Source organism: Rousettus aegyptiacus, unplaced genomic scaffold (assembly GCF_014176215.1).
Source record: "Rousettus aegyptiacus isolate mRouAeg1 unplaced genomic scaffold, mRouAeg1.p scaffold_m13_p_13, whole genome shotgun sequence".
Classification (NCBI taxonomy): Eukaryota; Metazoa; Chordata; class Mammalia; order Chiroptera; family Pteropodidae; genus Rousettus; species Rousettus aegyptiacus.
Genome location: NW_023416288.1, coordinates 58,328,025 through 58,355,125, shown reverse-complemented (window position 1 = coordinate 58,355,125; position 27,101 = coordinate 58,328,025). Strand labels below are relative to the sequence as shown.

Sequence of the window (27,101 nt, the reverse complement as noted above, 5' to 3'; positions counted from 1 at the left end):
GGCGGGGCCTGGCCCGTAGGGGGCGGGGCCGGGCGCGGGCCTACCAGCCCGCACGCACCGCGCGCCGCGCGCCTGTGGCCCCGCCCAGGCCCCGCCCCCAGCCCCGCCCCGCTGTCCCGTCATCATCAGCCTCCCCGAGGAGCTACTGGAAGACGCGCTGCTCTCCCGAGTTTTCTGGCAGCGCTGGAGGCGGTTTTGTCATCTTTGAGTTATTGAAAGTGGCGGCTGCCGTCCAATTCAAAGAGGGCTGGACCTTGGAGAACATCCCAGATAGTCACGAGGCGGGCAAGGGGCTGAGCTGCCCTGCTCAGTGGCCTTACATCGCAGAAAAATCCTATGGGCTCTGCCCTTGTTTCACAAATAGGGGAAACTGGAGTCCCAAGAGGTAAAGCGACTTGTACGAAGTCACACAACCAGAAGTATCGTTAGAGTTCTAATTCCCCTCAAAACCCTGTTTTCATTAATAAGGCTAATCAACTACACAGCAAGATAACCAAGAACACTGTTAAGAGAAAAAAAAGGGCAAGTTTCATGACAGTATGTATAATATGATCCTGTCTTCATATTATTTTTTCAAACGTGTAATGTGTTTGTATTAAAAATTAAGGAAGATTATACACTAACCGTTTATAGCTGTTTTCTCTAATAAGGAGCTTTCACTTTCTCTTTTCTACATTTTTTGTTTGAAATGTTTACAAAGTGCATATGTTTTCCTTAGCAGGGCAACAGCAAAATCTTTGTGCCTTAGTTTCCTCATCTATAAAATAGTGACAATTTCTACTTTGCAGAGTAGTAATGAAAATTTAATGAGATAATGTAAAACTGCTTTGATCTGGATTAGTGAAACATTGAAAGATAACACCAAACAAGCCACAGCAAGACAAGGTAGAGACTTGTTCCACCCTCTCTGCCTGCTTTACCTCTCTCCAATGGTGTAAGTGTCCCCCAGGCAAGAAAGAAGGGTCACCTCTGTGACAGCCGGGGGGGCGGGGGAACCAAACCAAATCCTACTTTCATCAGCATCTCAGATCATCAAAAGTGAACTTGGGAAATCTCAACAAGTGTCACCACCAAAGCCACCCCATACGGGAGGGTTGAGAATTAGATTTCCCGAAGGACTCCTAAACTATGCAACCACAGCTCCTACCTCCCCAATTTCCACCCATTTTGGCTATTACCAGACCAGAGCCTATAAAACCAACTAAGATTGGTTTTCTGATTAATGCAAGGCAGCAAATCTGGGCTGTAGCACAAACACTTTCCTCTATCAGGAATGTCTTCTCCTCGATACTCAATCCTTTGCTTGATTCTGCCCATAGCTGTTCACTTAAACTGCTAGTGTCCTTTAAGACTCTTCCTAGTCATTATCCCTGGCGTTTACCCCTCCAGTATACTAGGTGTTTCCCATACTCTGTTCTCATGGCATAGCAACCTGTATTGCTTTGTAACTGTCTAATCTCCTTAATTGTAAACTCCTGAGAGCAGAGAGAATTGCTGATGCCTAGCATAGTCCCTTGAAAGCAGGTACTCAATAGCTGTTTATTGAATTAATGAGTGAATAAAGGGCCATAGTACTGCCTAAAGCTCCAAGTTACACGCTCAGTACAGAATATCCGTCGTCATTGCCTTCGGTAGAGAATTTTTTTCTTACTGTGGTCAGTTCCACAAAACGTTATGAGCCGTTCTGAAAACTGGAAGTGGCCTACCACGACCCACCTAGCAATTGATAACCCTCAACCTTGTCTTAGAAGACAGGCTGTTTACATGTTAATGTTTACCTCACTGAAAATCAATGACATACAAATTAAAATTGATGTACTTTTCACCTATCAAATTTGCCTTTTTAAAAAAACCTACTGCCCAGAGTGGATAAAAATAAAACGGGCATTCTCATAATGCTCCAGAGCAAGCTACTTTTCTAGGGATGTGTTTATAAATGATCAAAACCCCCCAAATATTCAAACTCTTGACAATGATTCCATTTCTAAAATTTCCTTAGAAAAATAATTTTAAAAATTGCAAGATTCATGGAGAATGGGTTGTTTATGAGTACATGTTATTGGTAATAATGAAAATCATTTATAATAGTAAACATAACTAGAGACTACAGTGAGATACCCTCCAGGAACTTAGAAATGAAGAAACTTCATTTTCCACTGAGTGTTAAAATACAAAATCAACTCGAGATGGATCCAAAACCCAAAATGTAGTCAGTGGAAAGAGAGAGTAAAGCTACTGGACTCACAGGACTTGATTGACGGCACCAGCTCCCAAATTAAATATAGTGTCGCTCAGAAGAGGTTTTAAACACAGACACACAGATATCAAGGGAGTGACCAAGGGTGGAGCCCATCGAAACTCTCATGCCCAGATCTTCCAGGATGTCCTGTGTTCTGTCCTATGACAAGACCATTCCCAAGGTGCAAAGGAGGCACTAGACCACTCAAAACTGGCCCATCAGAGGTGTCCCACTTTTTTCCCGGTTCCAAGTTCACCAAGGGACCATCTGCTCACCCTGGCACTTGACTACATGTAGAGTTGTGGCATTCTGGTGTCTTTCTTCCAATAAACTAAAAGGTGGGTTCTGATTATGTTAGCCTTCCAACGTAGGTGGAAGGAGATGTCATTCATGTCGGTGCTTCCATGAATAGTCCTGGCCTGTGTGACAGTTGTATTTCCCATGGAATGATGAAAAGAGTGGCATCCTGACGTCTCCCTCAGGCCCTCAGTGACGTTAGCATCTATCAGTCTTTCAGAACCCGCTAACCCCTGGGCCCCGCGAGAACCAGTTCCAGGTGGCCTGTTCTTCATATCCGCTGCACATGTAGGGGTCTATTTCTGTATCCGCAGGGATACAGACATCTGAAACAATTAAAATGTTCAACATTAGGGAAAGCTTAAAGAAATTACCCTACATCTGTCCATGCAATATTATGTAGTCATTAAAAATCATGATTTTTTAGACTATTTAATCACTTAGAGAAATAGTCACACCACATGTTAAAAATGTATGATTCCTGCTCCAGAAAAAGATTCTGGCAGGTTCTTATAAATTAAACATGTAATTACTGTACAAATCAGTAATTGTACTCATGGGCATTCATCCCAGAGAAATGAAAACTTATCTCCACATAAAAGCTTGTTCACAGCCGCTTTATTCCTAATTGTCAGAAACTGGAAACCACTGAAATGTCCTTCAACTCTCGTTAGTAGAAGCTGAAATAAACAGGGCCAACAGGCAATACTGCGACCCAGATCACGGCTGTCTTACCTCACCGTCTCTGGTTAAATAAACTTTGATATACCCATAGCACGTGGTACTATTCAGCAAATGACCAACCTGGGTGGAGCTCAAGGAAATTGTGCTGAGTGAAAAAAGCCAATTCCAAAGGTTATAATACATACCAAAAGGTGTGATTGCATTTATACGACATTTTTGAAAAGACAAAATTTGGAGAATCTGGAGAACAGATTTGTGGTTGCCAGGGGTCAGGGGTGGGGGAGGAGCATATGAGAGAAAAGGAGTGTGATTATAAAGGGCAAAATGAAGTCCCCTTGTGGTAATGAAACTGTCCTGCGCCTTGACTGCAGTCGTGGGCGTGCGAACCTACATGTCTGTTAAGATGGTAGAGAACTAAACGCACAAACACATGCACACAAATGTGGACAAGTAAGACAGGGAAATCGAAATAATATTGCTAGATTATAAATGTCAATATCCCAATCATGAGACTATAGTTTTGTCAGACGTTATCATCGAGGAAAACGTGGTAAACGGTACATGGAATCTTTATATTATTTCTTACAACTGCACATGAATCTATAACTATCTCAAAATAAAAAATTTAATTTTAAGAAGTGTGATACAGAACTGTAGGTGCAATATGAGTGCTTTATATATTTTTTTGATATATATGTAGACAAAAACATTTACAACTATTGGCTTCTGGTAGTTGAGGTGTTGGATTTCATGGGTGATTTCTGACTTTGTCTTTACACTTTTTCATAGTTCTCAAATTCCTTACTCTGAGTGCATATTCATTTCATTTTATAAATATAAAGACTATCTTTTAATATAGTGTGTTCATTGATTATAATGACCATATCTTAGTTCAACACACATGAAGATTTTATCAACTAACTTCAAAAACTTTTAAATATGAGCTACTACTAAACTAGGAATTCTCAGTCATGAGTTTATACAGTTCAATTTTTGGAACCAAATACAGGACCTCAGACCTGAACTCTGATTATCAAATTGCGTCATTTCTCTGGCTCTCAGCTTCCTCATCTACAACGTAGAGTCCTTGGGTCAGAAGCACCCCGAGGTCTAGCTCTTATAGGCTGCAGGCCTCGTGCTGGCATAAAGTACCAGCTGAGAACCTTGGTCTGTCTGGAGATTGTGGGTTCCCAAAACTGAAAGTAAACCATCTTCTTTCAGGCCACTGTGAGCAAATCCCTTGAGGGGTAGTTCAAGTTAGAGCAAGAGCCTACCTCTCAGTATCACACCTCTGCCTTCCGCTCCAGAAGGCAGCGAAGGCCCCATCTGCACAGGGCAGGAAACTGCCAATAATGGCACTGGACTGCCAGCAGCAGGAATCCGTGAGCTTATGCATCTGTAGAATCATTCACTTTCATAAAATCATTCACTTTCACTGCTGGAACAGTTTAAGTCTCCTAGGTTAATAAGTAATACTGCCTTTGCAAACATCAAGTGGAGGACAGCATAGGGGAATCCCATGTCTGCTGGCACACTTCCTAAAGACAGCTCCTTGCCCTGTGCAATCCTGCTTCCGCCTTCTGTAACAGCTGAGCCAGCTTCTCTCTCTGTCTCTCTCTGTCTCTGTCATATATATATATATATATATATATATATATATATATGTATATATAATAATAATAATAAGTATTATTATTCTCTGGAGAATCCTAATACACCTTGCCAAGGGTTTCTTCGCTTTCAAAAGCATTCACCATCCCCTTACAGTTGTCTAATCTATGGATTATTATGCAGCAGTGAAAACGGATGAGGTAGATCTCTAGGTACAGCTACAACTGCATCTCCAACTCAAAATACTGAGTGAAAACAGCAAGTTGTAGAGTGATACTCTTATGTAAACTTATATCCTCCCAAAACTCACAAAACAAAACTAGGAACAGGGGAAATATACCTGTAAATATATAAACATCTAGCAAAAGATCTGGAAGAATTCATTACCAAACTAATAACAGTTGTTAATTCTATAAGGGTGAAGAAAAGACCAGGGTGGGTCAAATGTTTTCATTTTTTTACAAAGGAAATATGTATTTTTGAGTAAAGTTAATGTTATAAAGAAAATTAATCAAGGAGTGGACCCATGATTTGATTTCTAAGAAACGAACCCACCTGACCCATGGTCATGTTACTGTGGGCATGAACTTCAGTGCAGGATCTGTGTTACTGTTGGGGGGGAGGTATTGCAGAGTGAGGCAGGGTATACTACTCTGAGGGGGATATTTCAAGACAGAATCTCTGTTACCATGAGGGGGGCGGTATTTTAGGGCAGAATCTATGCTGCTGGGGGGAAGTATTCAGGGCACATCCCTGTTACTATGAGGGGGTTATTTCAGGACAGAATCTATGTCATTACGAGGCAGATATTTCAGGACAAGATCTCCTGGGAGGGCGGGGTCAGGGTTGGAAGGTTACAGTGTGTGTGTGCATGTTGCTGGGGAGAATTCTGCTTGTATCTAAAGCTGGTGAGACACCACCAGGAGGTTTCAAGGTCACCAGGAGGTTCATGAGCAGAGTCTTCTGCCTCCTAGCTGTGGGGAAGGTTCACCGAAGTAGACAAAAGATCTTCATTTTCAGTAAAGAAATCAGGCTATTACAGGTAAGGAACCCTCTTAGAAACATCCCATTTCAAACTGCATTTCTTCTAGGTACAGAGCTGCTCCCCAGTGAGATGCAACCAGGGAGGCAGGTGTATGAGGAGGTGGTGGTTGAGAGATGGGGTGAGAGGTGACTAGATGGAAGGCTGGCCAGGTCCGTTTCTGAATGTCTGTAAGTCAGAGCTGCACAGACTCCTGAATACCCCCTCTACCCGAGGCATCCCAGCAACACTGTGGTGGAAAGCCAGGAGCAGGGCCATAGGTAAGAAACCAGGGAGTGGAAGGGGAAAGGCAGTCCTCTGGGCCCTCAGAGACCCTGGGTCAAAGGCTGCCAGAGGGCCAGAAGGGGCGTGGCCTTGACTTAGGCAGAATTTTGGGGTGAAATGATAATTTTATGTTTACCTTGAAAGGGAGAGGAGAATAGACTCGTACTGAGCACTTTCTGTGTGTAAACAGTTTCTTTCTACATAACACATCGAGTAATTTAACGTTCCACCAAAATCACAAGTTGAATTTCAGGAGTGCTGACCGCATGCCAGATACACCATCTGCGTGCTGTAGGTTGGACTCATTTATGGTCCTCAAGGTCACTGTGAAGTGGATCCTGGATTAGAATCCAAGTACATACACCTCCAAGCCTGTCCTGCTTCCCCTAGGCCATGCGACCTCTGTTTGACCCCTGCCACAGGGAGACGTAGCCTGTCAGGGAGCAGCAGCAAGGGGGCGCACCAGGCCTGGCTGCTGCTCAGAGTGTAAAACTGATGAAGTGGGATTGTGACCGTCATGACATATTTAGGGGCACAGGGATTCAAGCAAAAAGACACCTAACCACAAAAACATATTTTATATTTTGGGGGGGAAATGATTTCTTTCCCCCTAAATTGAGAGAATGTCTGCTACCTACTATCCCAAAAAGTGAGCGCTTTTTCTCTTTCCTTCTTATTTTATCCAGCACTTTTAAAGGTCTTTTCAGTGACCGCTTCTTCCCATCCCCATTTCTCTCTCCCTTATTAAAAACAGTCCCCTCTCCCTGCTTTTATGCGTCTCTCGGTTTCCGTGACATCTACATATTTTAATCTTTTCCTCTGAGACCCAGAGCCTGTGCCCTGGACCTTATATTTAAGATGTTTCCGCTAAAACTTAGGGTAACCCTATAAGATAGGTGGCATGGCCCCGTTTGAAGGACGGTGAAACTGGGTCTCGATGGCAGGTGAGTGGAACTAGTTAGAGGACATCTATTTAGTTCTGTGTAAGCACATACGGGCCATATGGAGCACTGAGGTGACACGGATGCCACCCTGCCCCTCCCAGTATCCACTCGAAAAGGAGCCGCCACTCGGCAAGGTGAGAAGGTCAGCCTCGCCTTCCTCCACTCTCTTGGCCTTTTTGTATCAGACTTCGTGGTATATTGTACATTGTTTCTTCCATCGCCCGAAACCTCATTGGCCCGCAACCAAGCGACCCCATTGGCTGTGGGGGCCAAGGACACGCTGCGATTGGTCCCTGCTCCATACCGAGGTGCTAGGTCTGTCTTTTGGCCCTGGGCAGAAGCAGCGGTCCCCAGTCTGACTGGCGCGAGGCTGGTGATTACTGTCATCGCCTGGCAGTCACCGCTGTCGCCACTGTCGAGGTTTCAGGAGGCCTCTCATGTCGCGTGCCTATCCCCCAGAGTGTGAGTATTGACTAAGCGGCACTTGGTTGTGTGACAGTTTTTGTACAAGTGAATTGATCACGTTGGTGCAACTGAGCAGGTGAACATTTAGGTCTGGTCCAGACTTTAATTTGAGCAGTTGTGTACGTCATCGCGACGGCCTACATATTTCTGTGAATAAGTTTGGATTTTTTTTGCGTGATCTGATAATTATCAAAAGAAGCTAGCTGCCTGTGGGTGCAAAACATCATCGAGCACATTTGCATGCGTTTGCCTAGGGTTTGCTAATGGGAACGGATCACACTTGAACGTTTTGTGGAGCGCTACTTAAAAATGATTGAAAGTTTCTCTGAACTTTTTAATATTTTTAAAAATTTAGTTTAAGGAATTTTTAAAATGTCAGCTCTAAGCAGGTATTAAGTAGTGTTTGAATTGGAAAGTATTTGGTAATGAAAGTCTGCTTTGCGTTATAGATGAGAAGTAATAAAAAAATACGACATGACAATGTGAATCTACACAAAATGCCTTTTTAGAAGAACTCATCAGTGAAGCAGTCTTCTAGGTTATGCTTATCAAGCTAATCTGATGAACAGGTTTGAATGCAGTAAAAGGTTTTTAAAAGGGAAAATTCGTGAGGGCTATGGCTATTCTGAAATGCCTAATTGTATTTTTGGCCCTGGTTTCCTGCAGAACGAATGGACCTGGTACAGAAAACGTGCCCCAGAAGCATTTTTTCCACGAAACCTCAATCCTCAGAATTCCCTAAGAGGTAGCTTCCCACACGGCTGTGTGCCTGGTGCTCCGCTTCTGTCGGAAGGAGTGCTTACGCCACTCGCCCTTGCTCCAGATAGTCGCAGAATCACAATCACCTTAAAGAGGTGGAAAAGACCTTAGAGAGGTTTCTTGGCTTGTCCGAAGTCACATGGCTGGTTAACACAGAGCTAGAATGATGACCCAGGTCTCCAGCCAACCCAGCCTAGCCATCGGGTCATCCCATTTAGATGGCCGGGTAGCATACTGAGTGCATCCCGGCATCATTCCAGCCGCCGTGGATTCTTAGGACTAGCTCCCTTCCACCTAGTACCTATGTACTGAGCTCTCTCGATTCTTCGCACTGTTTAGATGCCCAAACCTGCTCAGTTTTCCGAGTCGGAGCAGGATATCCAGGTTCTTACCCCTGTACAAACCCCGTCCCTCCCCTCTAATGTGGTGACTGCCCAGACTCACCTTCAAAACCCTTTTAAGCTTCTCAAATGTGCATGCCTGTCACCACGAATCATGCCAAGAACTGAATCATGAGATTGTTAGGATCCATAGAGATTTTGGGGGGTTAAGGTGGAACCAGCTGTTATTCCCTGCCCCCCCCCCCAGGTTTTCTCTTGGTCTTCCATTCCCTTAGTTCTTTCAACCCAGTGCCTCTGCTCACCCCCATGTCCGGGTAATTTGATCTTAGCTCTCCAGGCCACAGAATCCTGAGTGGTTTTCGTCTGGGAGAAGCAGCTGGCTAAAGGAGTGTCGGAGTTAGCCACGTATGCCTGCCCACGGCACGCGCCCTGGGAGGGACGTCTTAGGTGCTGGTCACGTGGGTCGTGACCAAGGACCTTACCAATCTGTTGGCAAAACAAGATCAAGTTAGAAACTAGTGTGGACTGGGGCTGGGAAACTACTTAGAGGAATCGGAACTTAAACTTCGACTCGAAGGACCAGTTGACTCTAGATAGGTGGACACTGGGGTGGGGGCATTTTAGGTAGGAGGCAAGGCAATGGGCCACGGAATAGAGGCTGGTGGGCAGGAGAGCCAATGTTTCTTTTGTCGGCTGTGAGGGGAAGGGGAAAAGGGAGCTTCAGAGTTTTCAAGGCTGTTAAAATGCAACTCTCCAAAGTCAGACTATACTTTCGACATTGCTCTAATTCCTTATACTGCTAGGACCAGTGTCCTTAACACACTCTGCATCTGAGTAGGACTTTAGGGAGAAAACGTTTGTTTTCTTTTGTTTTGTTGTCAATAAAAGATCCCTTCTTGATCCCATTTTTTACAGTTAATTCCCCCAATTCTAGCAGAGGTGGAGGTGGGTCCTGCTCTCCTCCCTCCCATCAAGACTGACTCTGTGGCAGATGTCCTGGGCAAGCCATGCCTTCCGTAGGTCCCAGATGCTGATGGGACAGATCCAGCTTTATTATTGCAACGAAAAGCTCTGTCTGAAAAATGTCCACCGAAGCTCCCGTCAGGTCCACAGTGCAAGTCAATAAAGATCGTTTGAAAAGAGTGCCTTGTGGGGCTCGTAGCAAATCATTATTACTAGTGGAGAGCGGGAGGCAGCATTCAGAAGCTGGATATTTTAAACTGCGCAAGGTCTAATCAAGCTTAACATCGATTTAGCTCAATTCTACCCTTAAAGCAGGGTGGAAGGATCTACTCCCATCGTCTCTGTGGTGTTCCCCACCCCCACCCAGCTCCTGACCCTGGGAGTCTGGGATGGGCAGTGTGAGGTGGGGGCCGCAGCTCCCCGCAGCTAGGCAGGATGCTTTGGCGCCATTTCTCCCCTAGAGGGCAGTGAAGGCTGCCCCCAGGGGTAGCCGGTAATAGGAGGGTCTGCCCCCTATGGGAGAGGCAGAGGGCTGCACCCTTATCCAGTGACTAACCATGATCAGCCATCCGGGTATTTTAGGGGGAGTGTGTTTGGTACAGACTTGAGAGGAAACCTAAATTTGATACCAGCATTGGCACTGGGAGAGCTCGAGATGACCCACAGCCCAAAGGCCCTTGGCATTAGTGGTATTAGTATTTCTAGACGACTGAAGAATTCGAGATCCTGGGAAGACCTGGAATTTTTACCTCCATTCATTGACTTCAATTCTCTGGTGTCCAGGCGCTCTCATTTCTCTTTAATTTAAAGAAGTCAAGAGAACCTGTGTTCTTAAGTTCAAAAGGCTCTCATTTTGCCCTGAGCAGTTCAAAACCTTCACTACTTCAGTTTGCTCCCTATCGAAGATTAGCTGGTATCTGGAAACTGAAGATCGTAATGGGTGGCCTCTAATTTAAGCTAGCTGGGCCTCTACATGGCCTGTGGCTGTCCGCCCCACACTGACGGTGTAAGCCTTGGTAAGAGATGTTACAGGAGCTTACAGGGACCCGCACAGGCCCCTGGAGCGGCACCCACTTACCATCTCCCTGCCGAGGTTCTGTGGAAGCAGACTGAGGAGAAGCAGACATGCTGGTAAAGACCACATCGCTGATGGGAGATTGTCTTTCTGCCCAGAAAGGTGTTTCTCAAATCCTGCACTGCCTGATCAATCGCGTTCAGAAATGAACCCTCTGCCGATTCTCCCCCCGGATCTTAGCGGCAGAGCTTTCTTCTGCTGCGAGCTGTGGGTGCTCTGAGAGAGAGGCTGTCACGAGTGCCCTAGCGGTGGCTCGAAGTCTCCGAATGACCTCAGGAGCGTGTTGCCCAGGGCGGGGCTGGGCATGTATGAGTTCAACCGTCTCCTCTGGTGACTGACATACATCCAAACTGGCCAAGGTCATGCATTGTCCTATGCTGCGGGACTGAGCTCGGGGGAGAGTGGACCGAGTGGAAACCTCCCATTGTAATGCACGTCCAAACCCAGCGCCGGGCGCCCACTAGGACGCAAAGGTGATGGAGACGCAGCGTCTCTGTTCAAAGGGCCGGCAGAGCAGCGGGGGGCCAGCCGTCCTCCACGTGGCCCGCTGAGTGCCTGATGGAGGGGTCCATGGCTCAGGTCCTTAAACCTGCTCCATATCAGCTCCCAGCGTCGCTTCTCCTAGAGAAGGGCTCCTGGTCCTGCACTCAGAGGTGACAGAGGACAGCGTAGTGATTGTCTTCAGAACCCGCTGAAAGCAGGACAAGGCAAACGTACTTCTACTTCCCCGTCACCATGAGACTTTTTGCTTTGACGGGTAGGCGAGTGCATTCTCTTCTGTTTGAGTCACAATGCGTATACAGAGACGTTTACAAATCTAAGGAATACACCGCGATGGATTTTTAAAAATATTTATACACCCGCGTGACCGCTACCCAGAACAAAGTGTGTGTGTGGGGGGGTGCATTCTTACAGTAGGAAGGCTCTCAAAGGGTGGGACATGTACTTGGCTCAGCTTTCAACAGACTATAAAGAACAAGATCTTAGGGTATGGCTCTCCTTGGCCACAACGCTCAATTAACAGGTATCTGGTGAGTGCCTACGATGTTCTGGAAACTTCCTGGTGTAAAGCAGCAGAGCCCTTTGCCCACAAGTCACATAGGAGCAGCTTGTGTTTTTAGGAGCTGAGCTTAAACAACAGACCTTGCGTTGTCTGCCGTTAATCGTGTACCTGTCATTGATGCTCTTCATTGATCTGGGTCTTTTTACTTGGGCGTGGTACCCCCTTTCTCCCTGCTTCAATCCGCCTTCCTTTTTCTTTAATGCTGTGTCTTTATTATTTAGGGCCAAAAGAAAGCATCGTATTACGGAGCGGCTTATAATGGCGACCTCCGGAGAAGGCAGCAACCCAGGGGGCAGGGCAGGGCCCCGGCCGCTGGCGCAGCTGCAGGAGCTGGAGCCGCGGGTGGCCCGCAGACGCCTGTCCCAGGCCCGCCACCGTGCCACCCTGGCCGGGCTCTTCAACATCCTCCGGAAAACCGTGTACTCGCAGTCCGATCTCACAGCCTCGAAGGTATGGGGCACCCGAGGGTGCGACGGACTGAGGAGCAAAACGGGGACTGGCCCGGGACCCCCACCCCACCCCACCCAGCCCTCACCTTTTTTAATGTTTACAGAATTCTAGCTTGTAGTAAGAGTGTTGTTTCCATGCTCGCTTTCCCTGTTGGAATGTCCACGCCCTGAAGGCAGGGACTGTCCCCAGGCTTAACACACAGCAGTGTCCCTTATACACACGTACCTGATGAATGAATGTGTGTCACTCCAGACAAGTATCAGTGGTAAGCGTCATAAACAATATTTAACATTTTTCATTTTTAAATAATCTTTAAATAATTTTGACTTTAGAAATATTACATATAGGAAGGAGGGAGGGAGGGAGAGAGGGAGGAAAGGAAGGAAGGAAGGAAGGAAGGAAGGAAGGAAGGAAGGAAGGAAGGAAGGAAGGAAGGAAGGAAGGAAGGAAAGGATGAAGGGAGGGAGAGAGGAAGAAGAAGGAAGGAAGGAAGGCTTATGAGTCTAGTCTTGCAGAACAGGAAATTCAGAGTTTAGACTGACAGCATTTAAGTTTTTAGATCAACCGGAGTGTATGCATTTAGCAAACAAAAATATTGTTAGAATAGCACGTTTAATATTAACCAGCCAGTGGCACATCGTGACGATCGAGCAGAAGTTATTCCGGGGGCTTGTGGCAGCCTGGGGCTGATATTCATTCAGCCTGCCTCTCAGTCACCGTTTTTTCCACCTTCAAGTAGCATATGTAGCTGTTGGCCTTTTCGCAGCCCTAGTAGTCTGCCGAACGCGGCTTGTTCCCAAATACTTTGGTATTTCTGTGAGAACCATTTCCAGGATACCAATGAAACGTCATGCCTTCTGCGCATCGGAACAGGCTTCCTGCCCTTCTTCTCAGCAACGTCAAGGACTGTGGCTCTGCAGCTGAGGGAGCATGGCCTCAGACCGGGGAAGGGGCTCCTGTGTCCACAAAGCCAGTCTCTGGGGCGGGAGGCTGGCTTTTCAGCATCATCTGCCTCTGTTCTCAGTGGCAGGTGTTGAATAAGGCGAAGAATCATATTCAGGATCTGGAACACACTTTGGATAATCTGCTGCAGCTGAAAGGTAATGGGTCCTACCTGCCACTGCTCCCCTCTCCCCCAGGGAAAGGCCAGTTGGTTTTTCTACGGAAAACAGAGACTGGCTTAAACCAAGTGAACGAATCTTTCCTGAGTGCCTGCTCTGCAGCAGGCACTGTGCTTGGGCCAGGGGTACGATAACATTCACGGGCCGTCCTTAGTGCCTGCAATTTGGCAGGACAGACAGAAGTCACCGGGCTGTGCAGGCATGCATGATGAGATCCTAGCGGGTGCCGTTGAAGAGTAGCTGATCTCATCTCGACAAGCCGGAGAAGTGGACCACTGCTTGTCAGAACCTGGCTCCCTTCGTTGGCACTCACTTTGGGAGAGATGGATGCTGGCGAAATATAATTTAATAAGCGGATGGAAGCTGAACTCTGAAAGAGATACTTTGGATGCCTCGATTGAGACGGGCCAGTCCAAGAAGCCTTTCCCTCTGGTCTAGTGCTGTTCCCTCAACTCTAGAAAGAGGGGTGAAACTGGGCTCCTGACTTCCTGACACTGAACGGGGTGGGCTCAGGGACCCACGTACTCTCCGCCTGGGCCAGAAAGGCAGGGGAGACTCGACAAGGGCCTGACTTCACCCTTTGTACCTTTGCCTTCCACTCCCCAACAGGCTCCTTCAACCTGGAGGACGGGCATGCAAACAGCTTAGAGGAGGTCAAGGAAGAATACGCCAGCATGTACTCCAGGAATCACAGGTAGGACCGCGGGCACCTTCTATGTCACAGCTACTCCACTTTCCCCCAAAAATGCAGGACAGAGGAACAGGTGCTACTCACCCCTTTAAAACCCTCTTGCGCTGGAAAGAATGCTTTTGTATTTTAATCTCATAACATGCATTGGATTTTTTTCCTCATTATAAAAATCCACGCTTATTACAGAAAATGTCAAAAATACAGAAAAAGCCCAAAAAAGAAAATACGATATGTATCGTTTCACCTCTCAAGGAAAACCAGTGCTCATCTCAAAGCATATCTTTCTAGGTTTTTACATTTTGCATATTATCTATAGAGAATCGAGATCATAGCATTCATATTGTATTATAGGTTTAAAAAAAAACTCAACTCATGGAATTATCGAAGGATGCATGTGAAAATAAGGAAAATCCAAATCTCATCCTGCTTCCCAAGCTTCGTAGAGGCTAAGAGAAGCCGAATTGGATTTGAGAGAGTCAAGGAAACCATAGCTCACGCGGGTGTCCCAGATGCTGAAAGGGGAACCTCGTTTATAATGTCACACTCAGACTTCGAAAGAGACAGACTGATTTGAGAAATGTCTTTCTTGTGATCTCATTTTCTGTTGAACTCGTACGCGATCTGGGCTGTATATGGGTACTGTGAGGATATATATTCTCTGCTGTGCTCTCAAAGGATGACACACCCCTGCACTACGTCTTCCTTCTGCAGAGCGGCCTGGACGCTGGCCAGACCCTCATCATCTCTGGTGACCCCAGGGCATGTCCAGCACAGTTTGGCCCCCAATGAGACACAAGAGTATAAGCAATTTCACTCACTCTGAAAATCCGACTGCAAACTGCTTGCTGTTTAGAAACTACCAAAGCCTGCCTAGACGAAGTGATGTTTCCTGTTGTAGTGGGTGGGGTTACTGATCACTTTTATTTTCTTCTCTGTGCTTTTCTGTTTTTTCCAAATTTTTTAAACAACAAATGTATGTTATATCCTAAGGGGAAATAATCAAGAGCAAATGACAAATTATTAAATCAAATAAAATTCACACTGTAGACAATACGAAAATATAGAAAAGGATAAAGAAAAAGGCCATGATCACCTATAGTCACACTCCATACATCATTTTGGCCACAGAGGGGAGGAGGCAGGTGTGTGTGTGTGTGTGTGTGTGTGTGCGCGCGTGTGTGTGTGCACACACATACACACCTGACAGAGTGTTTGCAGCTGAATTTTACAAATTAACCTGGGAGAAGGTCTCAGTGAGGTAGGCGTCTGCACTAGCATTACCCAAATGGTTAGCCAGTGATCCCCAAACCATTTATTACATAAGCCGTCCTTTCCTTACTGGTTTAAGATACAAAATTTATCACATACTAAAGTTTTATCAATATCTATATTATTGCCCACATGAGAATGGCTGAATTTCTTTTAAAATCCTAATAGGGGGGATTTTTCAGTAGTAATATGATAACCTACAATAATTAGAACTGTGGCACCAGCATAGGAATAGATTAATTAGTTATATCATAATTAATTCATTAAATTATGAGTGAGCTTAAGTGCCTTTGTTCAAGGTCATTTGTATTTTTCTTCCTAGGAGCCTTTTGTATCTATTCTTTGCCCATTTTTTCTGTTGAGTTGGTAGCTTTTTCTTCTTTAACTATAGAAGCTTTTTATGTATACCAAGAAATTATCTCTCTTTCTAGTATATGACTTACAAACAATAAGACAGAAAAGAAAGAAAGAAAGAAAGAAAGAAAGAAAGAAAGAAAGAAAGAAAGAAAGAAAGAAAGAAAGAAAGAATTCTGTCTTTTCTTATGGCTCACTTACTTTTTAACTCAACACTATACCTTGGAGGATTATTCCTATTGGTATAAAGAGATTCTGGGGACAAGTCCTAGTTTTCCAAATCGTGTCATGTTGTTTCATTCTCTTAAATGTGTATTTTAAAGAGCAGAATTTCAAAATTTTGACGAAGTCCACCTTATTCATGTTTTCTCTTATAGACTGCTCTACTGGTGTACATCTAAGTATTCCATGTTTTTTGGTGCTAGTGTAAATAGTACTTTTCAAAATTCCAATTTCTAAGTGTTCATCGCTTATGTATAGAAATGATTTTGATTCTGTTTATCAACCTTGTATTCTGCGCCCTTACTAAAGTCCTTTCTTAGTTGTAGTCATATGTTTGTAGGTTCTTTGGGATTTTCTACACTGTCTGAAAATAAAGACAGCTTTACTTTTTCCTTTCCCATCTGTATACTTTTTATTTCCTTTGTTCACCTTATTGGGCTGCCTAAAATCTCCAGTACAATTTTGAAGTAGTAAGGTGAATCTCCTTGTCTTGTTTCTGACCTCAGGGAAGAAACATGGAGTCTTTTACCATTACGTATGATGTCAGCTGTAGGTTTTTTTGTGGGTGGCCTTTATCACGTTGAAGAAGTTCCTTTCTATCCCTAGTTTGCCGAGAGTTTTTGTCATGAATGAATGTTGAATTTTGCCAGGTGCTCTTTCTGCATCTACTGAGATGACCATATGGTTTTTCTTCTTTAGTCTGTTGATATGCTGAGTTACATGGATTGATAGTTGAAGTCTGGTCAGGAAGGCTCAACACACATGTATATTCTGAAATGGTGTTAAGAATTTTGGTGTCCGTGTTCATGAGGGACATTCACGTGTAGCTATCTTGTTTCTGTTTTCTCTCCAGCCTGGTATTCAGTAAGGTTCGTAAGAAAAACTTTGCCAACTGGTGCTCCGTGGAGGCCATGGAGAAGGGAGCTGAGGAGGAAGAAGAGGAGGAAGACTCGGAAGAGGAGGAAGACCCCGAGGAGGAGGAGGACCCCGAAGAGGAGGAAGTGGACGAGGACAAAGTGGAGCCCCTGCACTCCCCTGTCACCTTGTCACCAGACCTCATGGAATTTGAACGGTGTGAACAGCCGGGACAGGTGGCTTCGTGCGGAGCTCCCGTGGAGAAGGGGACGGAGCCTGAGTCGCGGATGCTTCAGAATTCCCATGCGGGAGGGGCTTGAGGACCGGGTTGGCTGAAGGGCCGAGCCGATAGTCTCAGAGCTACGTTTGCATAGCAGCACTTAGGCTGGGTGTAAATTCGGGGTGCCTTTGCGGGGTGGTTGATGGGGATTATGAGGGCTGATGCTGCCCCCCACACACCCCCCACAGGTTTTTTTTTGGCAGCCTCACTGGTCTCATAGTAAGCAAGATGACGAGTGGCTGGCTCAGGCTCCCACCGCCGCTCACGGCCCCGTCAGACTCGAGACCCTTAGCCACTCAGCAGAAGGAGGCTCACCCCACAGCGGAGCTGAGTCCCGGGCCTCCAGTTAAAGCGGGTGTCATGTCACGTCTGCGTGCTCATGAGCTTGGAGGCTAAGCAGTTTTCTGTCGGGTGAGAGCTGAGCCAGCCACGCCTCTCACCTTCTCTTCTGCTGGGCAGAAAGCTTCACAGGAGGCACTCGGAGGCTTGGGGAGGGACTCAAGCACACAGCTGTCATCCATGGTCCCCAAGATGGCTTCTGCTCTGCAAAGGTCGAAGCAAGCAGAGACTAGCAAGGCCTAGCGCCTGGTACATCACAGAGCTGTGGCCAGGCCCGGGTGGGGTGCGCCACTCAGCAAATGGCACCCTGAGGACACGGCGTGGGGTGGGACCTTCGGCCACCGGCTTCAGGTCTGGGAGACGGTGCCGTTTCTGTTCCAGGTACCTCAACTTTTACAAGCGCACCATGGACCTTCTGATCAGGAATGGCATTGTGTCCTCTCAGGAGGCGACGCTGCCCATCGTCTCTGCGGCCATCTCCCACCTGTGGCAGAACCTGTCCGAGGACAGGAAGACCAGCCTCCTGCAGGCCTGGGCGCAGGAGCACGGCGGCCTCCCGGGCCTCCCGGGGGCCTGTCAGGAGACGGCCTGCACCGAGGGCAGCATGAAGGACAGTGGAGTCGACAGCCAGGGGGCCAGCTGCTCGCTGGTCTCCTCCCTGGAGGAGGTGAGCAGCCCCCGTGGGGTGGGGTGGAGGGCTGCACGGGGTGGGCTCTACCGCCCCAGGCTCGGAGACACCAGGGACCTGCTTGCCCGGGGTCATTTGGCAAGTTTGAGATGCTGTTTGGATCCTGGCTCACACGGTCGATTTCTGCTTTTCCTGACATAATCCTGACTAGAGAAGAGCATTTCTTTTTCTATTAGTTTCTTGGTCTTTGCATGGGGATTATAGAAGAGAAGGAGCAGAAGGCTGTAGCAGTTAGGATTCTTCTGGCTGCAAGTTACTGGCTCATTACACCCTGAAGAAATGCGCTACCCACACCCAGGAGGCCCCCAAGGCGGGGGAGGCTTCCGGCTGGTGTCTCGGTGATGTTGCCCTGGACTCAGTCCACGCCCTCTCTTCGCTTCATCTTAAGGCTGGTTTCTTACCTGTTCCCTCCTTCCCACTTTTCCCCGCCCCCTGTGGCTGTGAATGGCAGCTAGTAGCGATCGAGCTCTCATTCTGTCTCCTCCACATCGGGTAAGAGAAAGCTTTCCTATGGCTTTTTCTTAAGGGTCAAGGAAGAACTTTTCCAGACATTTTCACCAAACCTCTCCTCTCTCATTGGCCAGACTTGGCCAGATTGCCAGATTACTGACCCAGTGTCTGACACAATCGAGATAGGATTCCGTACCTTTGGACCAATCGGGCCCAATCCCTGAGAAGAGGTCACTTCCCACCCCAAAGAGCATTGCTGCCACTCGGTGAAGTTGGCTTGGGCCAACCCAGGGCTGGCGACCAGGTGAGTGGCAGAGAGAGCAGTTATGCCCACGGTAGGGACAGAACCACAGTAGTTGCTGCTGTGGCTGCTAAATTAGCTGCAGTGAAACCTCTGTAGCTCCTGGTCCATCTGGAAGGATTCTGCTGCGGGACAGTTGTGTGTGGGGCCAGCCCCTGGCCTCAGGGACAGGTGGGCCCAGGAGCTGTGCCCTTCCATAAGTGTCCTGCGTGCTCCAGAAGGGCCACGGAGCCTGGCCCTTCCCCTCCTGGCCTGGCTTGCTAGAGGGTTTGCTCGGTGAGGACAGTTAATCTGGTGGGTGGATTGGTTGGGGCCAGGCATTTAGGTTTGGGTCCCCGCCCCGAGCCTGTCAGGAGGAGCGCAGAGACGATAGGCTTCCAGGCTGATGGACATGGGCGCTCAGGCCTTTCGGTGACCTCTTTCCAGATCCTGTTTGGGAGGACCGGAGGGATACCAAAAAGAAGGACGCCAGAAAATGTCCAGACAACCAGGAGTGGGGAGGTGTCCCCATGGCTAGAGTCCCGAGGGATTCCGTTCAGGGGAAGCGAATTGTAAGGCGGCGTGCAGGGAGACACGAGGCGGGGTGCCATGCGTTTGATCGAGGGGCCAGCTCAGACACGGCGTCCCAGCGAAATACTTAACGTCAGAATGTCCCATGCAATTGGTGGCCAGAATTCAAATTTAACTGAGCAACCTGGGTTTTTATTCACCAGCTCTGGCAATCGCGTTCCTGTGGAATAGTTAATATTCTTCAACGGATTAAGAAAAGCTGGGGCCAAAAACTGTCTAAATAGCAAGGCTCCAAAATTGGGAATATGTGATAAAATATGAACATCGATCAGTATGTCAACAACGATCGCTTCTCGGTGATTTTTGTTTTCTTTATCCGTTTCTGTTTTCCAACACGTGTTTCTTTTATGAAGCAGATAATATTCGAAAACGGCCAACGCGTTTGAGCCATTATTATGTGCCAGATGTTTCACATATATTTTCTTATTTAACCCTGGCGACCGCCCCGCGAGCAGGCGCTGTGGCGATTCCGGTTCATAAAGGAGAATGCAAAAGATTAAGTCGTGGTCCAAGGTCACAAGCTTAGTGAGCGGCAGGGCTGGACATCGGCTCTCCTGTGGCCTAAGTCCATGGCCGCCTGGACCTTCCTACTCAGCTGCCCAGACACGAAGCTGCTAGATTGTCAATCCTGGGCTCAAATGGTCTCACCAGCTTGGGAGGCGTAGACGAGCCTTTCCCGCTGTGAGCTGAGGCTCACTCCGGCTGCTGCATCTCACGCCTGAGCTCTGCCTTCTTTAGAAAGAGGACGCCGCGGCCCCCAGGACTCCCTCGTCCTCTCAGCCACCTCCGGGGTTGGCAGTTTGCTCTGGGTGGGCAAGAACTTAATAGTCACGTCCCGGGAAGGTCACCAAGTGGAGACCCTGGGATTGGGCCCTGCCTTACCAGCCATGCTCTTTGGGGCTGACGGTAAAAAGGAAGAGCTTTCCTGCTCATCTCTCCCCCAGCTGCCCAGAGCAAGCGTCAAAGTGCTGTTATTTCTGCCACATGAAGTTCTGTGCCTTCTTTCAGCTCCTTTTTGAAGACGCCTTTGATGTGGCAAATTTCCTGGACAAAAGTGACGCTCCAAGTACATCTAGCCCCAGGTGAGGCGGGGGCTGCATGAAGGAGGGGTGGGGATGTGGGGAGCCGCTTTTCAAAGCTCTGGTGGGAATGGACGTGAGGAGGTGGGAGGGGGCTGGCTGACTCCGTGGAGTTACGGTCTGGGGAGATTTGAAAACCAGGAGCAGCTTGACTAAATCTGTACCCCTGGGGTGCTTGCTCAGAGAGAGCTAGTTAAGGACTGAAATTCCCCTGCTGCTTTGAAAAGCCACGGTCTTACCTGCGGAAGACACTGGCCTTTCAGATACCTGGGCTAGACTCACGGCTAAAAGAAGCCCAACCATTTCGTTTTTCTGCCTTGGGAGTGAGGGGGACATTCATGGCCCCGTGATCCCGCCAAAAATCGTTCCTTTCCCCTGAGACCACGTGGCCACAGCTGGCCCTGGTAACCTGGCCGCCTGCAGGCAAAAGAGCCTTCGTCCCTACCCTCCACCCACTCCGCCCCGGCAGAGATGGGTTTGTCCCAAATCTCCACCGCGATTTTCTGTGGTGACTCAAGCTCTCCTCAGCTGTGTGTGGAGTGTGATTTCTGCTGAAACTGGCAGGAGGCAGACATTCTGTGAAGACAGCTTTGCCGAGAAATGTACTTGCCAAGTGGTATCTGGAATTCCTTACCTTGCTGGTGGGACGAAAAGACAACCAATTAAAAGAATCTTTTTTCTACTTTTCTCTAGAAAAGGCAGGGGCTGCTGCCCGAGGGTTTCTAAGCTGACCGGGGGACCTTCTTCCAGGGGACATGAGGTCAAAATGCTGGCTGTCCCAGTGTGACTCACAGCCTCCTCGCTCTGTGGCCCTGGTTGTCGACTGTTTCTCCGTGTCCCGGGAGGGCGGTGGGGAAGAAGTCAGCAAAACAGGCCTTCCCTCTGCTCAGGGCTCGTGTTCCATGTTAGACATCTCAAGGGACTGAACTCAAGGGTACGCTGGGCCCACAGAACCGTGGGGTGCTGCTGCAGAGGTCGACTCTGAGGGACAGAGGAAATCTTGCTGCCTCGTTCCAGAGGCCAGAGCTCAGGACACTAACTTAGGACACAGGAGCCAGCCTCTCCATGGTCTCACTTTCCCAGTAGGTTCCAGACGTGACATTGGAGCCAGGGCAATGCAAACCTTCCCAGCTGTCCGAGAAGACACCTGCGTGTTTAAAAGTGCTTGGTTCACACTGTTATCCAAATAATTTACGGGGGCGACAAGCGGAGGCAAGAGATGAGGCTTCTAAATGTTCACTGTCCCTTCTTCCTCCATTTTCAGTTCAGTGCTTGCCAGCTGCAACCCAGAGAACCCAGAGGAGAAGTTTCGGCTCTACATGCAGATCATCGACTTCTTTAAAGGCTTCTGTTTTGTCAACGCCCAGTTGAAAGAGGTAGGACAGAGCGGCGCGCAAGGGGACCTCTGCTGGCCTCCCTTAGGAGGATCCAGAAAGGGCTCTGGAGGAGACTGCGAGCCGGACCTCGGCTGGGTCACGCCACCAGAGGCCACTGGCAGGGGCTGTCCCTTCATTCTCTCTGGCTTGCTCCATGGATGTGATTTCAGCCGAATGCACCCCGTGCAATGGAAGACGTCCAGGGAAACTGAGAGACGAGACAGAGGGATGGACCTCGGGGCGGACCTTAAAGTAGCAACCAGGTCCCAGGGCTTGGCTCTTCGCGGCCAATCCTTAGTACCGTGTCACTCCTAGATGCCTTTCCGAGAAGCTGAGCTGTGTCCTTACCTTCTGAGACCCTGGGTAAAATCAGCTGTCAGCATTTAAAGGATAGTCATTTCTGCTTGCAGAAAGCTGACTGTGCTAGGGGGGTACATTCCGGAAGCTTTCATGGGGGGAAGGGGTTATGCCTGAGCCACCAAGGGGCATAGCCATAGATTTCAGATTCATAGCCATAAATTTTCTCTACTAATTTAGCAAAAATACAGTTGTTTAACAGGTAAGCAGTAATAACGAAAGCGTTTGTCTAAAAATAATTAGGACAATTTTCGATAGGCTTAGGAATGATTGGGCCCTTTTCCCACTAATCCTCCATGGGCTTTGAGAATGGATTAACAGCACAATCTTTGCTTTTCCTGCTTCTTTTCTTCATATGGGGCAGGAAACAAAGAACAGGCAGGTACTGGGGTTTCCATATAGAGTAGAGGTGCTCAGACTTGAATCACCTTGGGAGCTTATTGGAAATGCAGATTCCTATTGCCTCAGCACCCAAGAGTCCCATTCAGTGGTTCGAGATCTCTGTTTTCAACAAACTGCCTGAGAGGTTCTGGTGCAGGGGACCTTGGGCTTCGCTAGCCACTGGTGTAAAGAGGGAAATTTCTTTCTCTTCCCATCCACCTCCCCCTGTCAGATTCCTGTGAGGTGGTTCGATGAAACTTCATTAGCACCTGTATTGGTTTTCTAGAACACTGTAACAAATTACCACAAACTTAGTGGCTTAAAACAATGAAAATTTATTCTCTCGTCGTTCCGTAGTTTCGGAGGCCAGAAGGCCAAATTAAAGCGTCGGCGGTCACGGCTTCTCTGAAAGCTCCAGGGAAGAACCCCTCCCTGCCTCTTCCTTGCTGCTGGTGGCTCCCTCAACCTTCCGCACTCTTTGACTTGCAACTGCATCACTCTAGTCACTCACTTCCTTATGTCTGTCTGTCCCTCTCATCTTCTTATAAGGACGCCAGTCATCTGGATTAAGGGCCCTCCCTAAATCCAGGATGCGTTCATCTTGACATCCTTAACCGATTGTATCTGCCAAGACCTTATTGCGAAATAAGCTCCCAGGTGGACATGAATTGGGTGTGTGTGGTGCCAGGGGCGGGGGCGGGGGGGACACCATTCAACCCACTTCAGCACCCAGTTCCAGCAGACATCTCCCACAGCCTGTTGCTTTTGCAAATCTGCAGCTTAAACATGCCTCTGACTCCATTTTCAGAGGCTTAAGGAACCAGGACATTTTGAACAACATTTAAGCACCTTGTGTGACAGAGACTTGAGCATGTGGTTCCCATAGGACGCTTGGCTTCCCTCTACACCCCGGCCCCCATCAGTAAGGCACAGAGAATGAGGGCTGTTCTCCAGAGCTTAAAAGCCTTCGTCTGTAGACTCATCCCCCAATCTGGCCATCACCCTTGGGACCAGGTCCCACATTCATGAGACGGTTGACTGGGGAGGCTTCCAGGGCACAGGGGACTCAAGCCCAGACCAGCAGGACTAACAAACTACAAGGGGTCATTTCCTGCTGGGGCAGGGAGAGACAGGAAGAGCCAAAACCCTGAAACGTACTTTTAGTGGAAAAGGTAATGGGGAGTCAGCGAGGTTGGCTGGAGTTCATTGGAAAGGAAATGAGAAACCCTTACTAAACAAACATAATGTTGCTTCTTTAAAAAATTGTCTCCTCATAACTAACAAAGAAAACTTCGTCTCTCTACCAGTGACCCTTGGTTACTACCCATGCCCCTTCCCCAAAGGCAGCTGTCATTACCATTTCTTGTACAGCTGTCCAAAGACACCCTACAGGTAGTTAAGATGGCTTCAGACACACATGGTAGCCTACCAGGCACATTGCTTGTACCTTACCCCTTTTAAGTAGTACATCCCACACACAGAGAGCGATTGCGTTCCTTTTGATGGAACAGCGGCTCGGTATTCCATTGGTCCGTGTGCCATACTGCAGGCCACTACCCTCTATTGATGGGCACTAAAGCTTTCAGATTTTTAAAGCTTTCCCGGGACCAGAAGCTGGCGATGAAGATGCAGCTGAGGAGATGTGGGGTGGAGACCGAGGGGCATCCTGAGACAGTGGGGCCTCCTCACCTGCCTGGGGCTGGCAATCCTTAAAGAGAAATTTAATCCTCTTCTGCCCTGTGTTTTGCAGGAACCGGACCTTCCCATGGATGATGAGATAATAATGCTGAGGTGCATGGAGACCTTCGATGATGAAGATTTGTGATGTGGAGGCGCTGGGAGGGAAGGGCGTGAACGAGGTGGACAGTTTCCAAGTTTGCATGCCGGCAGCCAGGGCTGCACCTGCCTCAGCCTCTGGGGCATTTTGGATGGATTGTTGCAGAAGCATTTTGATGGCTTTAGTTTGTGATTATTATAAAGTGTTATGAGTAGCGTGGCTCCATGTTGGTCTTTCAGGGTTGTTGGGTGTCAGGGGCTGGCCCGCTGCAGGGCACACACCTGCTCCCGCCGTGGTCCTATTTAGGGGTGACCAGGTACAGCTGAGGCCCAGGCCGTGAGCCTTTCACAAAGGGGACAGGCAAGATCCATCCCTGGAGGTGCTGTGACACCTTTTAGCACACTCTGGGTTCAGGGTGGTAGTCTAATGGGTTCTGGAGAGTTCCGGAACCCATGTACTCTGCACCTGCTGCTTCTGGTAATAAAGACTCTTGATGGAGTCCAAGCCAGATCCTGCAGCGTTCTGAGTGCTTTCTGGTGAGGCTCCTGGACAGAGTGTATAATGTCCCTGGCTGTGTACGCTGAGTGTGACATTTGGTCAAACATTATTCTAGCTGTTTCCATGAAGGTATTTTTAGATGAGATTAACATTTAGATCAGTAGGCTTTGAGTAAAGCAGATTATGCTCCACAATGTGGGCGGGCCTCGTCCCACCAATAGAAGGACCAAATCAACCAAAGATCAACCTCCGAGGAAGAGGGAAATCTGCCCATGACTGCCCTCAGTCTTGAGTGGCTGCTCTTCCCAGCCTGCTGGGTCTACCTTGTGGATTTTGGAGTTGCCGGCCTCCACATTCACAGGAGCTCATTCCTTAAAAAAACCCTCTCTATATGTCTGTATCTGTATCTGTATATCTATAGATACAAATATAGATATAGGTATATTTGTATATATATTCTGTATATGTATATACACTGTGTGTGTGTGTGTATACACACACACACATCTTATTGGCTCTGTTTCTCTGGAGAACCCTGACTAATCCACTGAGCATGTGGAGAGAATGGGTTTGCCCGGCTCTTTACAGTTTATACATCATGACAGCAGAGGCCCCCTGTACTGCAGCCCGCTCCACCAAACAATGCTTTGGCTGCGTCGTCTCCATGTGAGAACCTGCAGTTGAGTCTTAGACATGTCCTCTCTACGTAAGCCACAGCCCAGCCCTCACCACCGACTCCCACCAGGGGTGTGCACGGCTTGCAGTTTCGCTGCTTCACTGGGTATAAATGGCAGGGGCACAAAGGGGAGGGGCCTGGAGGGGCTGGGCGGGCCACCTGCCTCTTGGGGGAGGAAGAGACCTGTTCTTTCAGCCGACAGCCCCATCTCTGTTCCCCACCCCCACCCCAGGCCCCCTGCTCCCAAGGCATCAAAATACTGCCGATAACATGTGAACTAAGGGAGTCTCTGTGTGGACATTAGGTGACACTCGTTTACATTGGAGATGGGACGGCTGGAGGCCAGCGGAAGGATGCAGCTCGAGGCCAGTCCTCGGTCACGAAGTGACCGGGTCAAAGCACGCTTGTCGTGGTCGTGGTCTAACACCTATGTGGCTGCTGTGGCATGCAGGGTGCCGAGGGCGCGCAGGAAGGTGGGGCACCCTGCCCCATGTGAGTGGGGAGGTCGGCACGTTCTGGGGCCGGGGGCTGTGGAGACGGCCCGGGCGCGTGCGTGAGGTGACATCGCCTCACATCCTGGTTTCTGCGGCACCTTTTTGGTGCTCTCCTGAGGAATCCTGGGAGCAGAGTGTGAGCTGGCTCGCTCTCCCTGCTCCTTTCCCACCGTGCTCCAGTCTGGGCCAGAAGGGGAGGCACTGGACGCGGGAGGACGTGCAGGACTTGGTGCCGATCCCCCAGGGGAGGCTGTAGACCTTCGAGGCCTTCGTCGACTCTTCAGACTCCTGGATCTGAGTCCATGCCAGGAGGCCTCTCTCCTCCAGACTGCCTGATGGGAGACAGTGAGCAGTCAGGACTGGGCCCTGATGGAGCGAGGCCGGCGTGGGCCGGAGGGGGCCTCAGGTGCCTCTGCGGGCACTCGTGAGGGCTCCACCTGCCGACAGAACCCTCGCTTCTTCCTCCAGGCCCATCTCCAGAATCACAGCTCAGCTCAGCTCTGCTCATCGCGCATCCCCCGAGCTCCCGCCGGCGCGGACACGGGCGCGGAGTCCCGGGGCAGGACCTTAATGAACACTGTCCTGTCCTCACCTCCAGGGGGCGCGCTTTCCCACAGCTAAGGTTTCTGGAATGCAGACGCCTTTTACACTTGGCGGAGAGAAGAAACGCGGAAAACAATACCACGAAGCAGGCCCTAACGTAGAGATCCCTTCCAGGGGCTGTGGGGGGTCAGGAAGGGAGCACTGACAGCCGGCAGCGACGGCAGCTCTGCGCCCCACCGTCACCGTCCTCGGCACTCAGAGACTCGTTTTGCTCATCATCGCACTTACTATAATTGTATCGTTTGTAATTTCGTTCTTGTCTTCCATATTTGCCTGTAGGATTTGGAAGGCGGGGGCGGGGGGCATGTCTTTCTGCTCTTTGTGTTCTCAGTACATAGCATCTGGAACACAGCAAGTGCTCACTGGCTTTTTATCGAGATGAATGAATGAATGAATGAATGAATGAATACATGTGTTCTTTCTCTCACCAACTAAACTGAAGGGCCTAAGAGAGTTAGGGCTGTGTTTTTTTCTTTTTGCTTCTTATGTATTTCTCAACTGAGGCCCTGTCATGAACTCAACT

General features: G+C 48.6%; 2 protein-coding genes across 5 annotated transcripts in view; one reads left to right on the top strand and one right to left on the bottom strand.

Annotated features, from left to right (window-relative positions):
• Positions 1-7,426: 7,426 nt before the first annotated feature.
• On the top strand, positions 7,427-24,389 carry STRA8 (stimulated by retinoic acid 8). The gene is made up of 9 exons (XM_016141716.2): positions 7,427-7,543; positions 11,969-12,197; positions 13,222-13,297; positions 13,928-14,012; positions 16,708-16,926; positions 17,710-17,995; positions 20,346-20,419; positions 21,681-21,792; positions 24,281-24,389. The coding sequence occupies exons 2-9, from the start codon at positions 12,006-12,008 to the stop codon at positions 24,353-24,355; spliced, it is 1,119 nt and encodes a 372-aa protein (XP_015997202.2). The 5' UTR covers positions 7,427-7,543; positions 11,969-12,005; the 3' UTR covers positions 24,356-24,389.
• Positions 22,846-27,101, bottom strand: part of LOC107498231 (solute carrier family 23 member 1) — a 43,192-nt gene continuing 38,936 nt past the window's right edge. For all 4 annotated transcript variants that reach the window (XM_036230872.1, XM_036230871.1, XM_036230873.1 and 1 more), the window contains one exon: positions 22,846-26,307. In XM_036230872.1, the coding sequence (XP_036086765.1) occupies positions 26,051-26,307 (257 nt within the window). In that variant the 3' untranslated portion in view covers positions 22,846-26,050. The remainder of the gene's footprint in view (positions 26,308-27,101) is intronic.

What these genes read in the sequence shown, in the direction of transcription:
- STRA8 (XM_016141716.2), top strand. Translation starts at nt 12,006, where the DNA reads ATGGCGACCTCCGGAGAAGGCAGCAACCCAGGGGGCAGGGCAGGGCCC. An exon ending in TGGTCTCCTCCCTGGAGGAG is followed by an intron (nt 17,996 to 20,345) that starts GTGAGCAGCCCC and finishes GCCTTCTTTCAG; the next exon opens with CTCCTTTTTGAAGACGCCTT. An exon ending in TCAACGCCCAGTTGAAAGAG is followed by an intron (nt 21,793 to 24,280) that starts GTAGGACAGAGC and finishes TGTGTTTTGCAG; the next exon opens with GAACCGGACCTTCCCATGGA.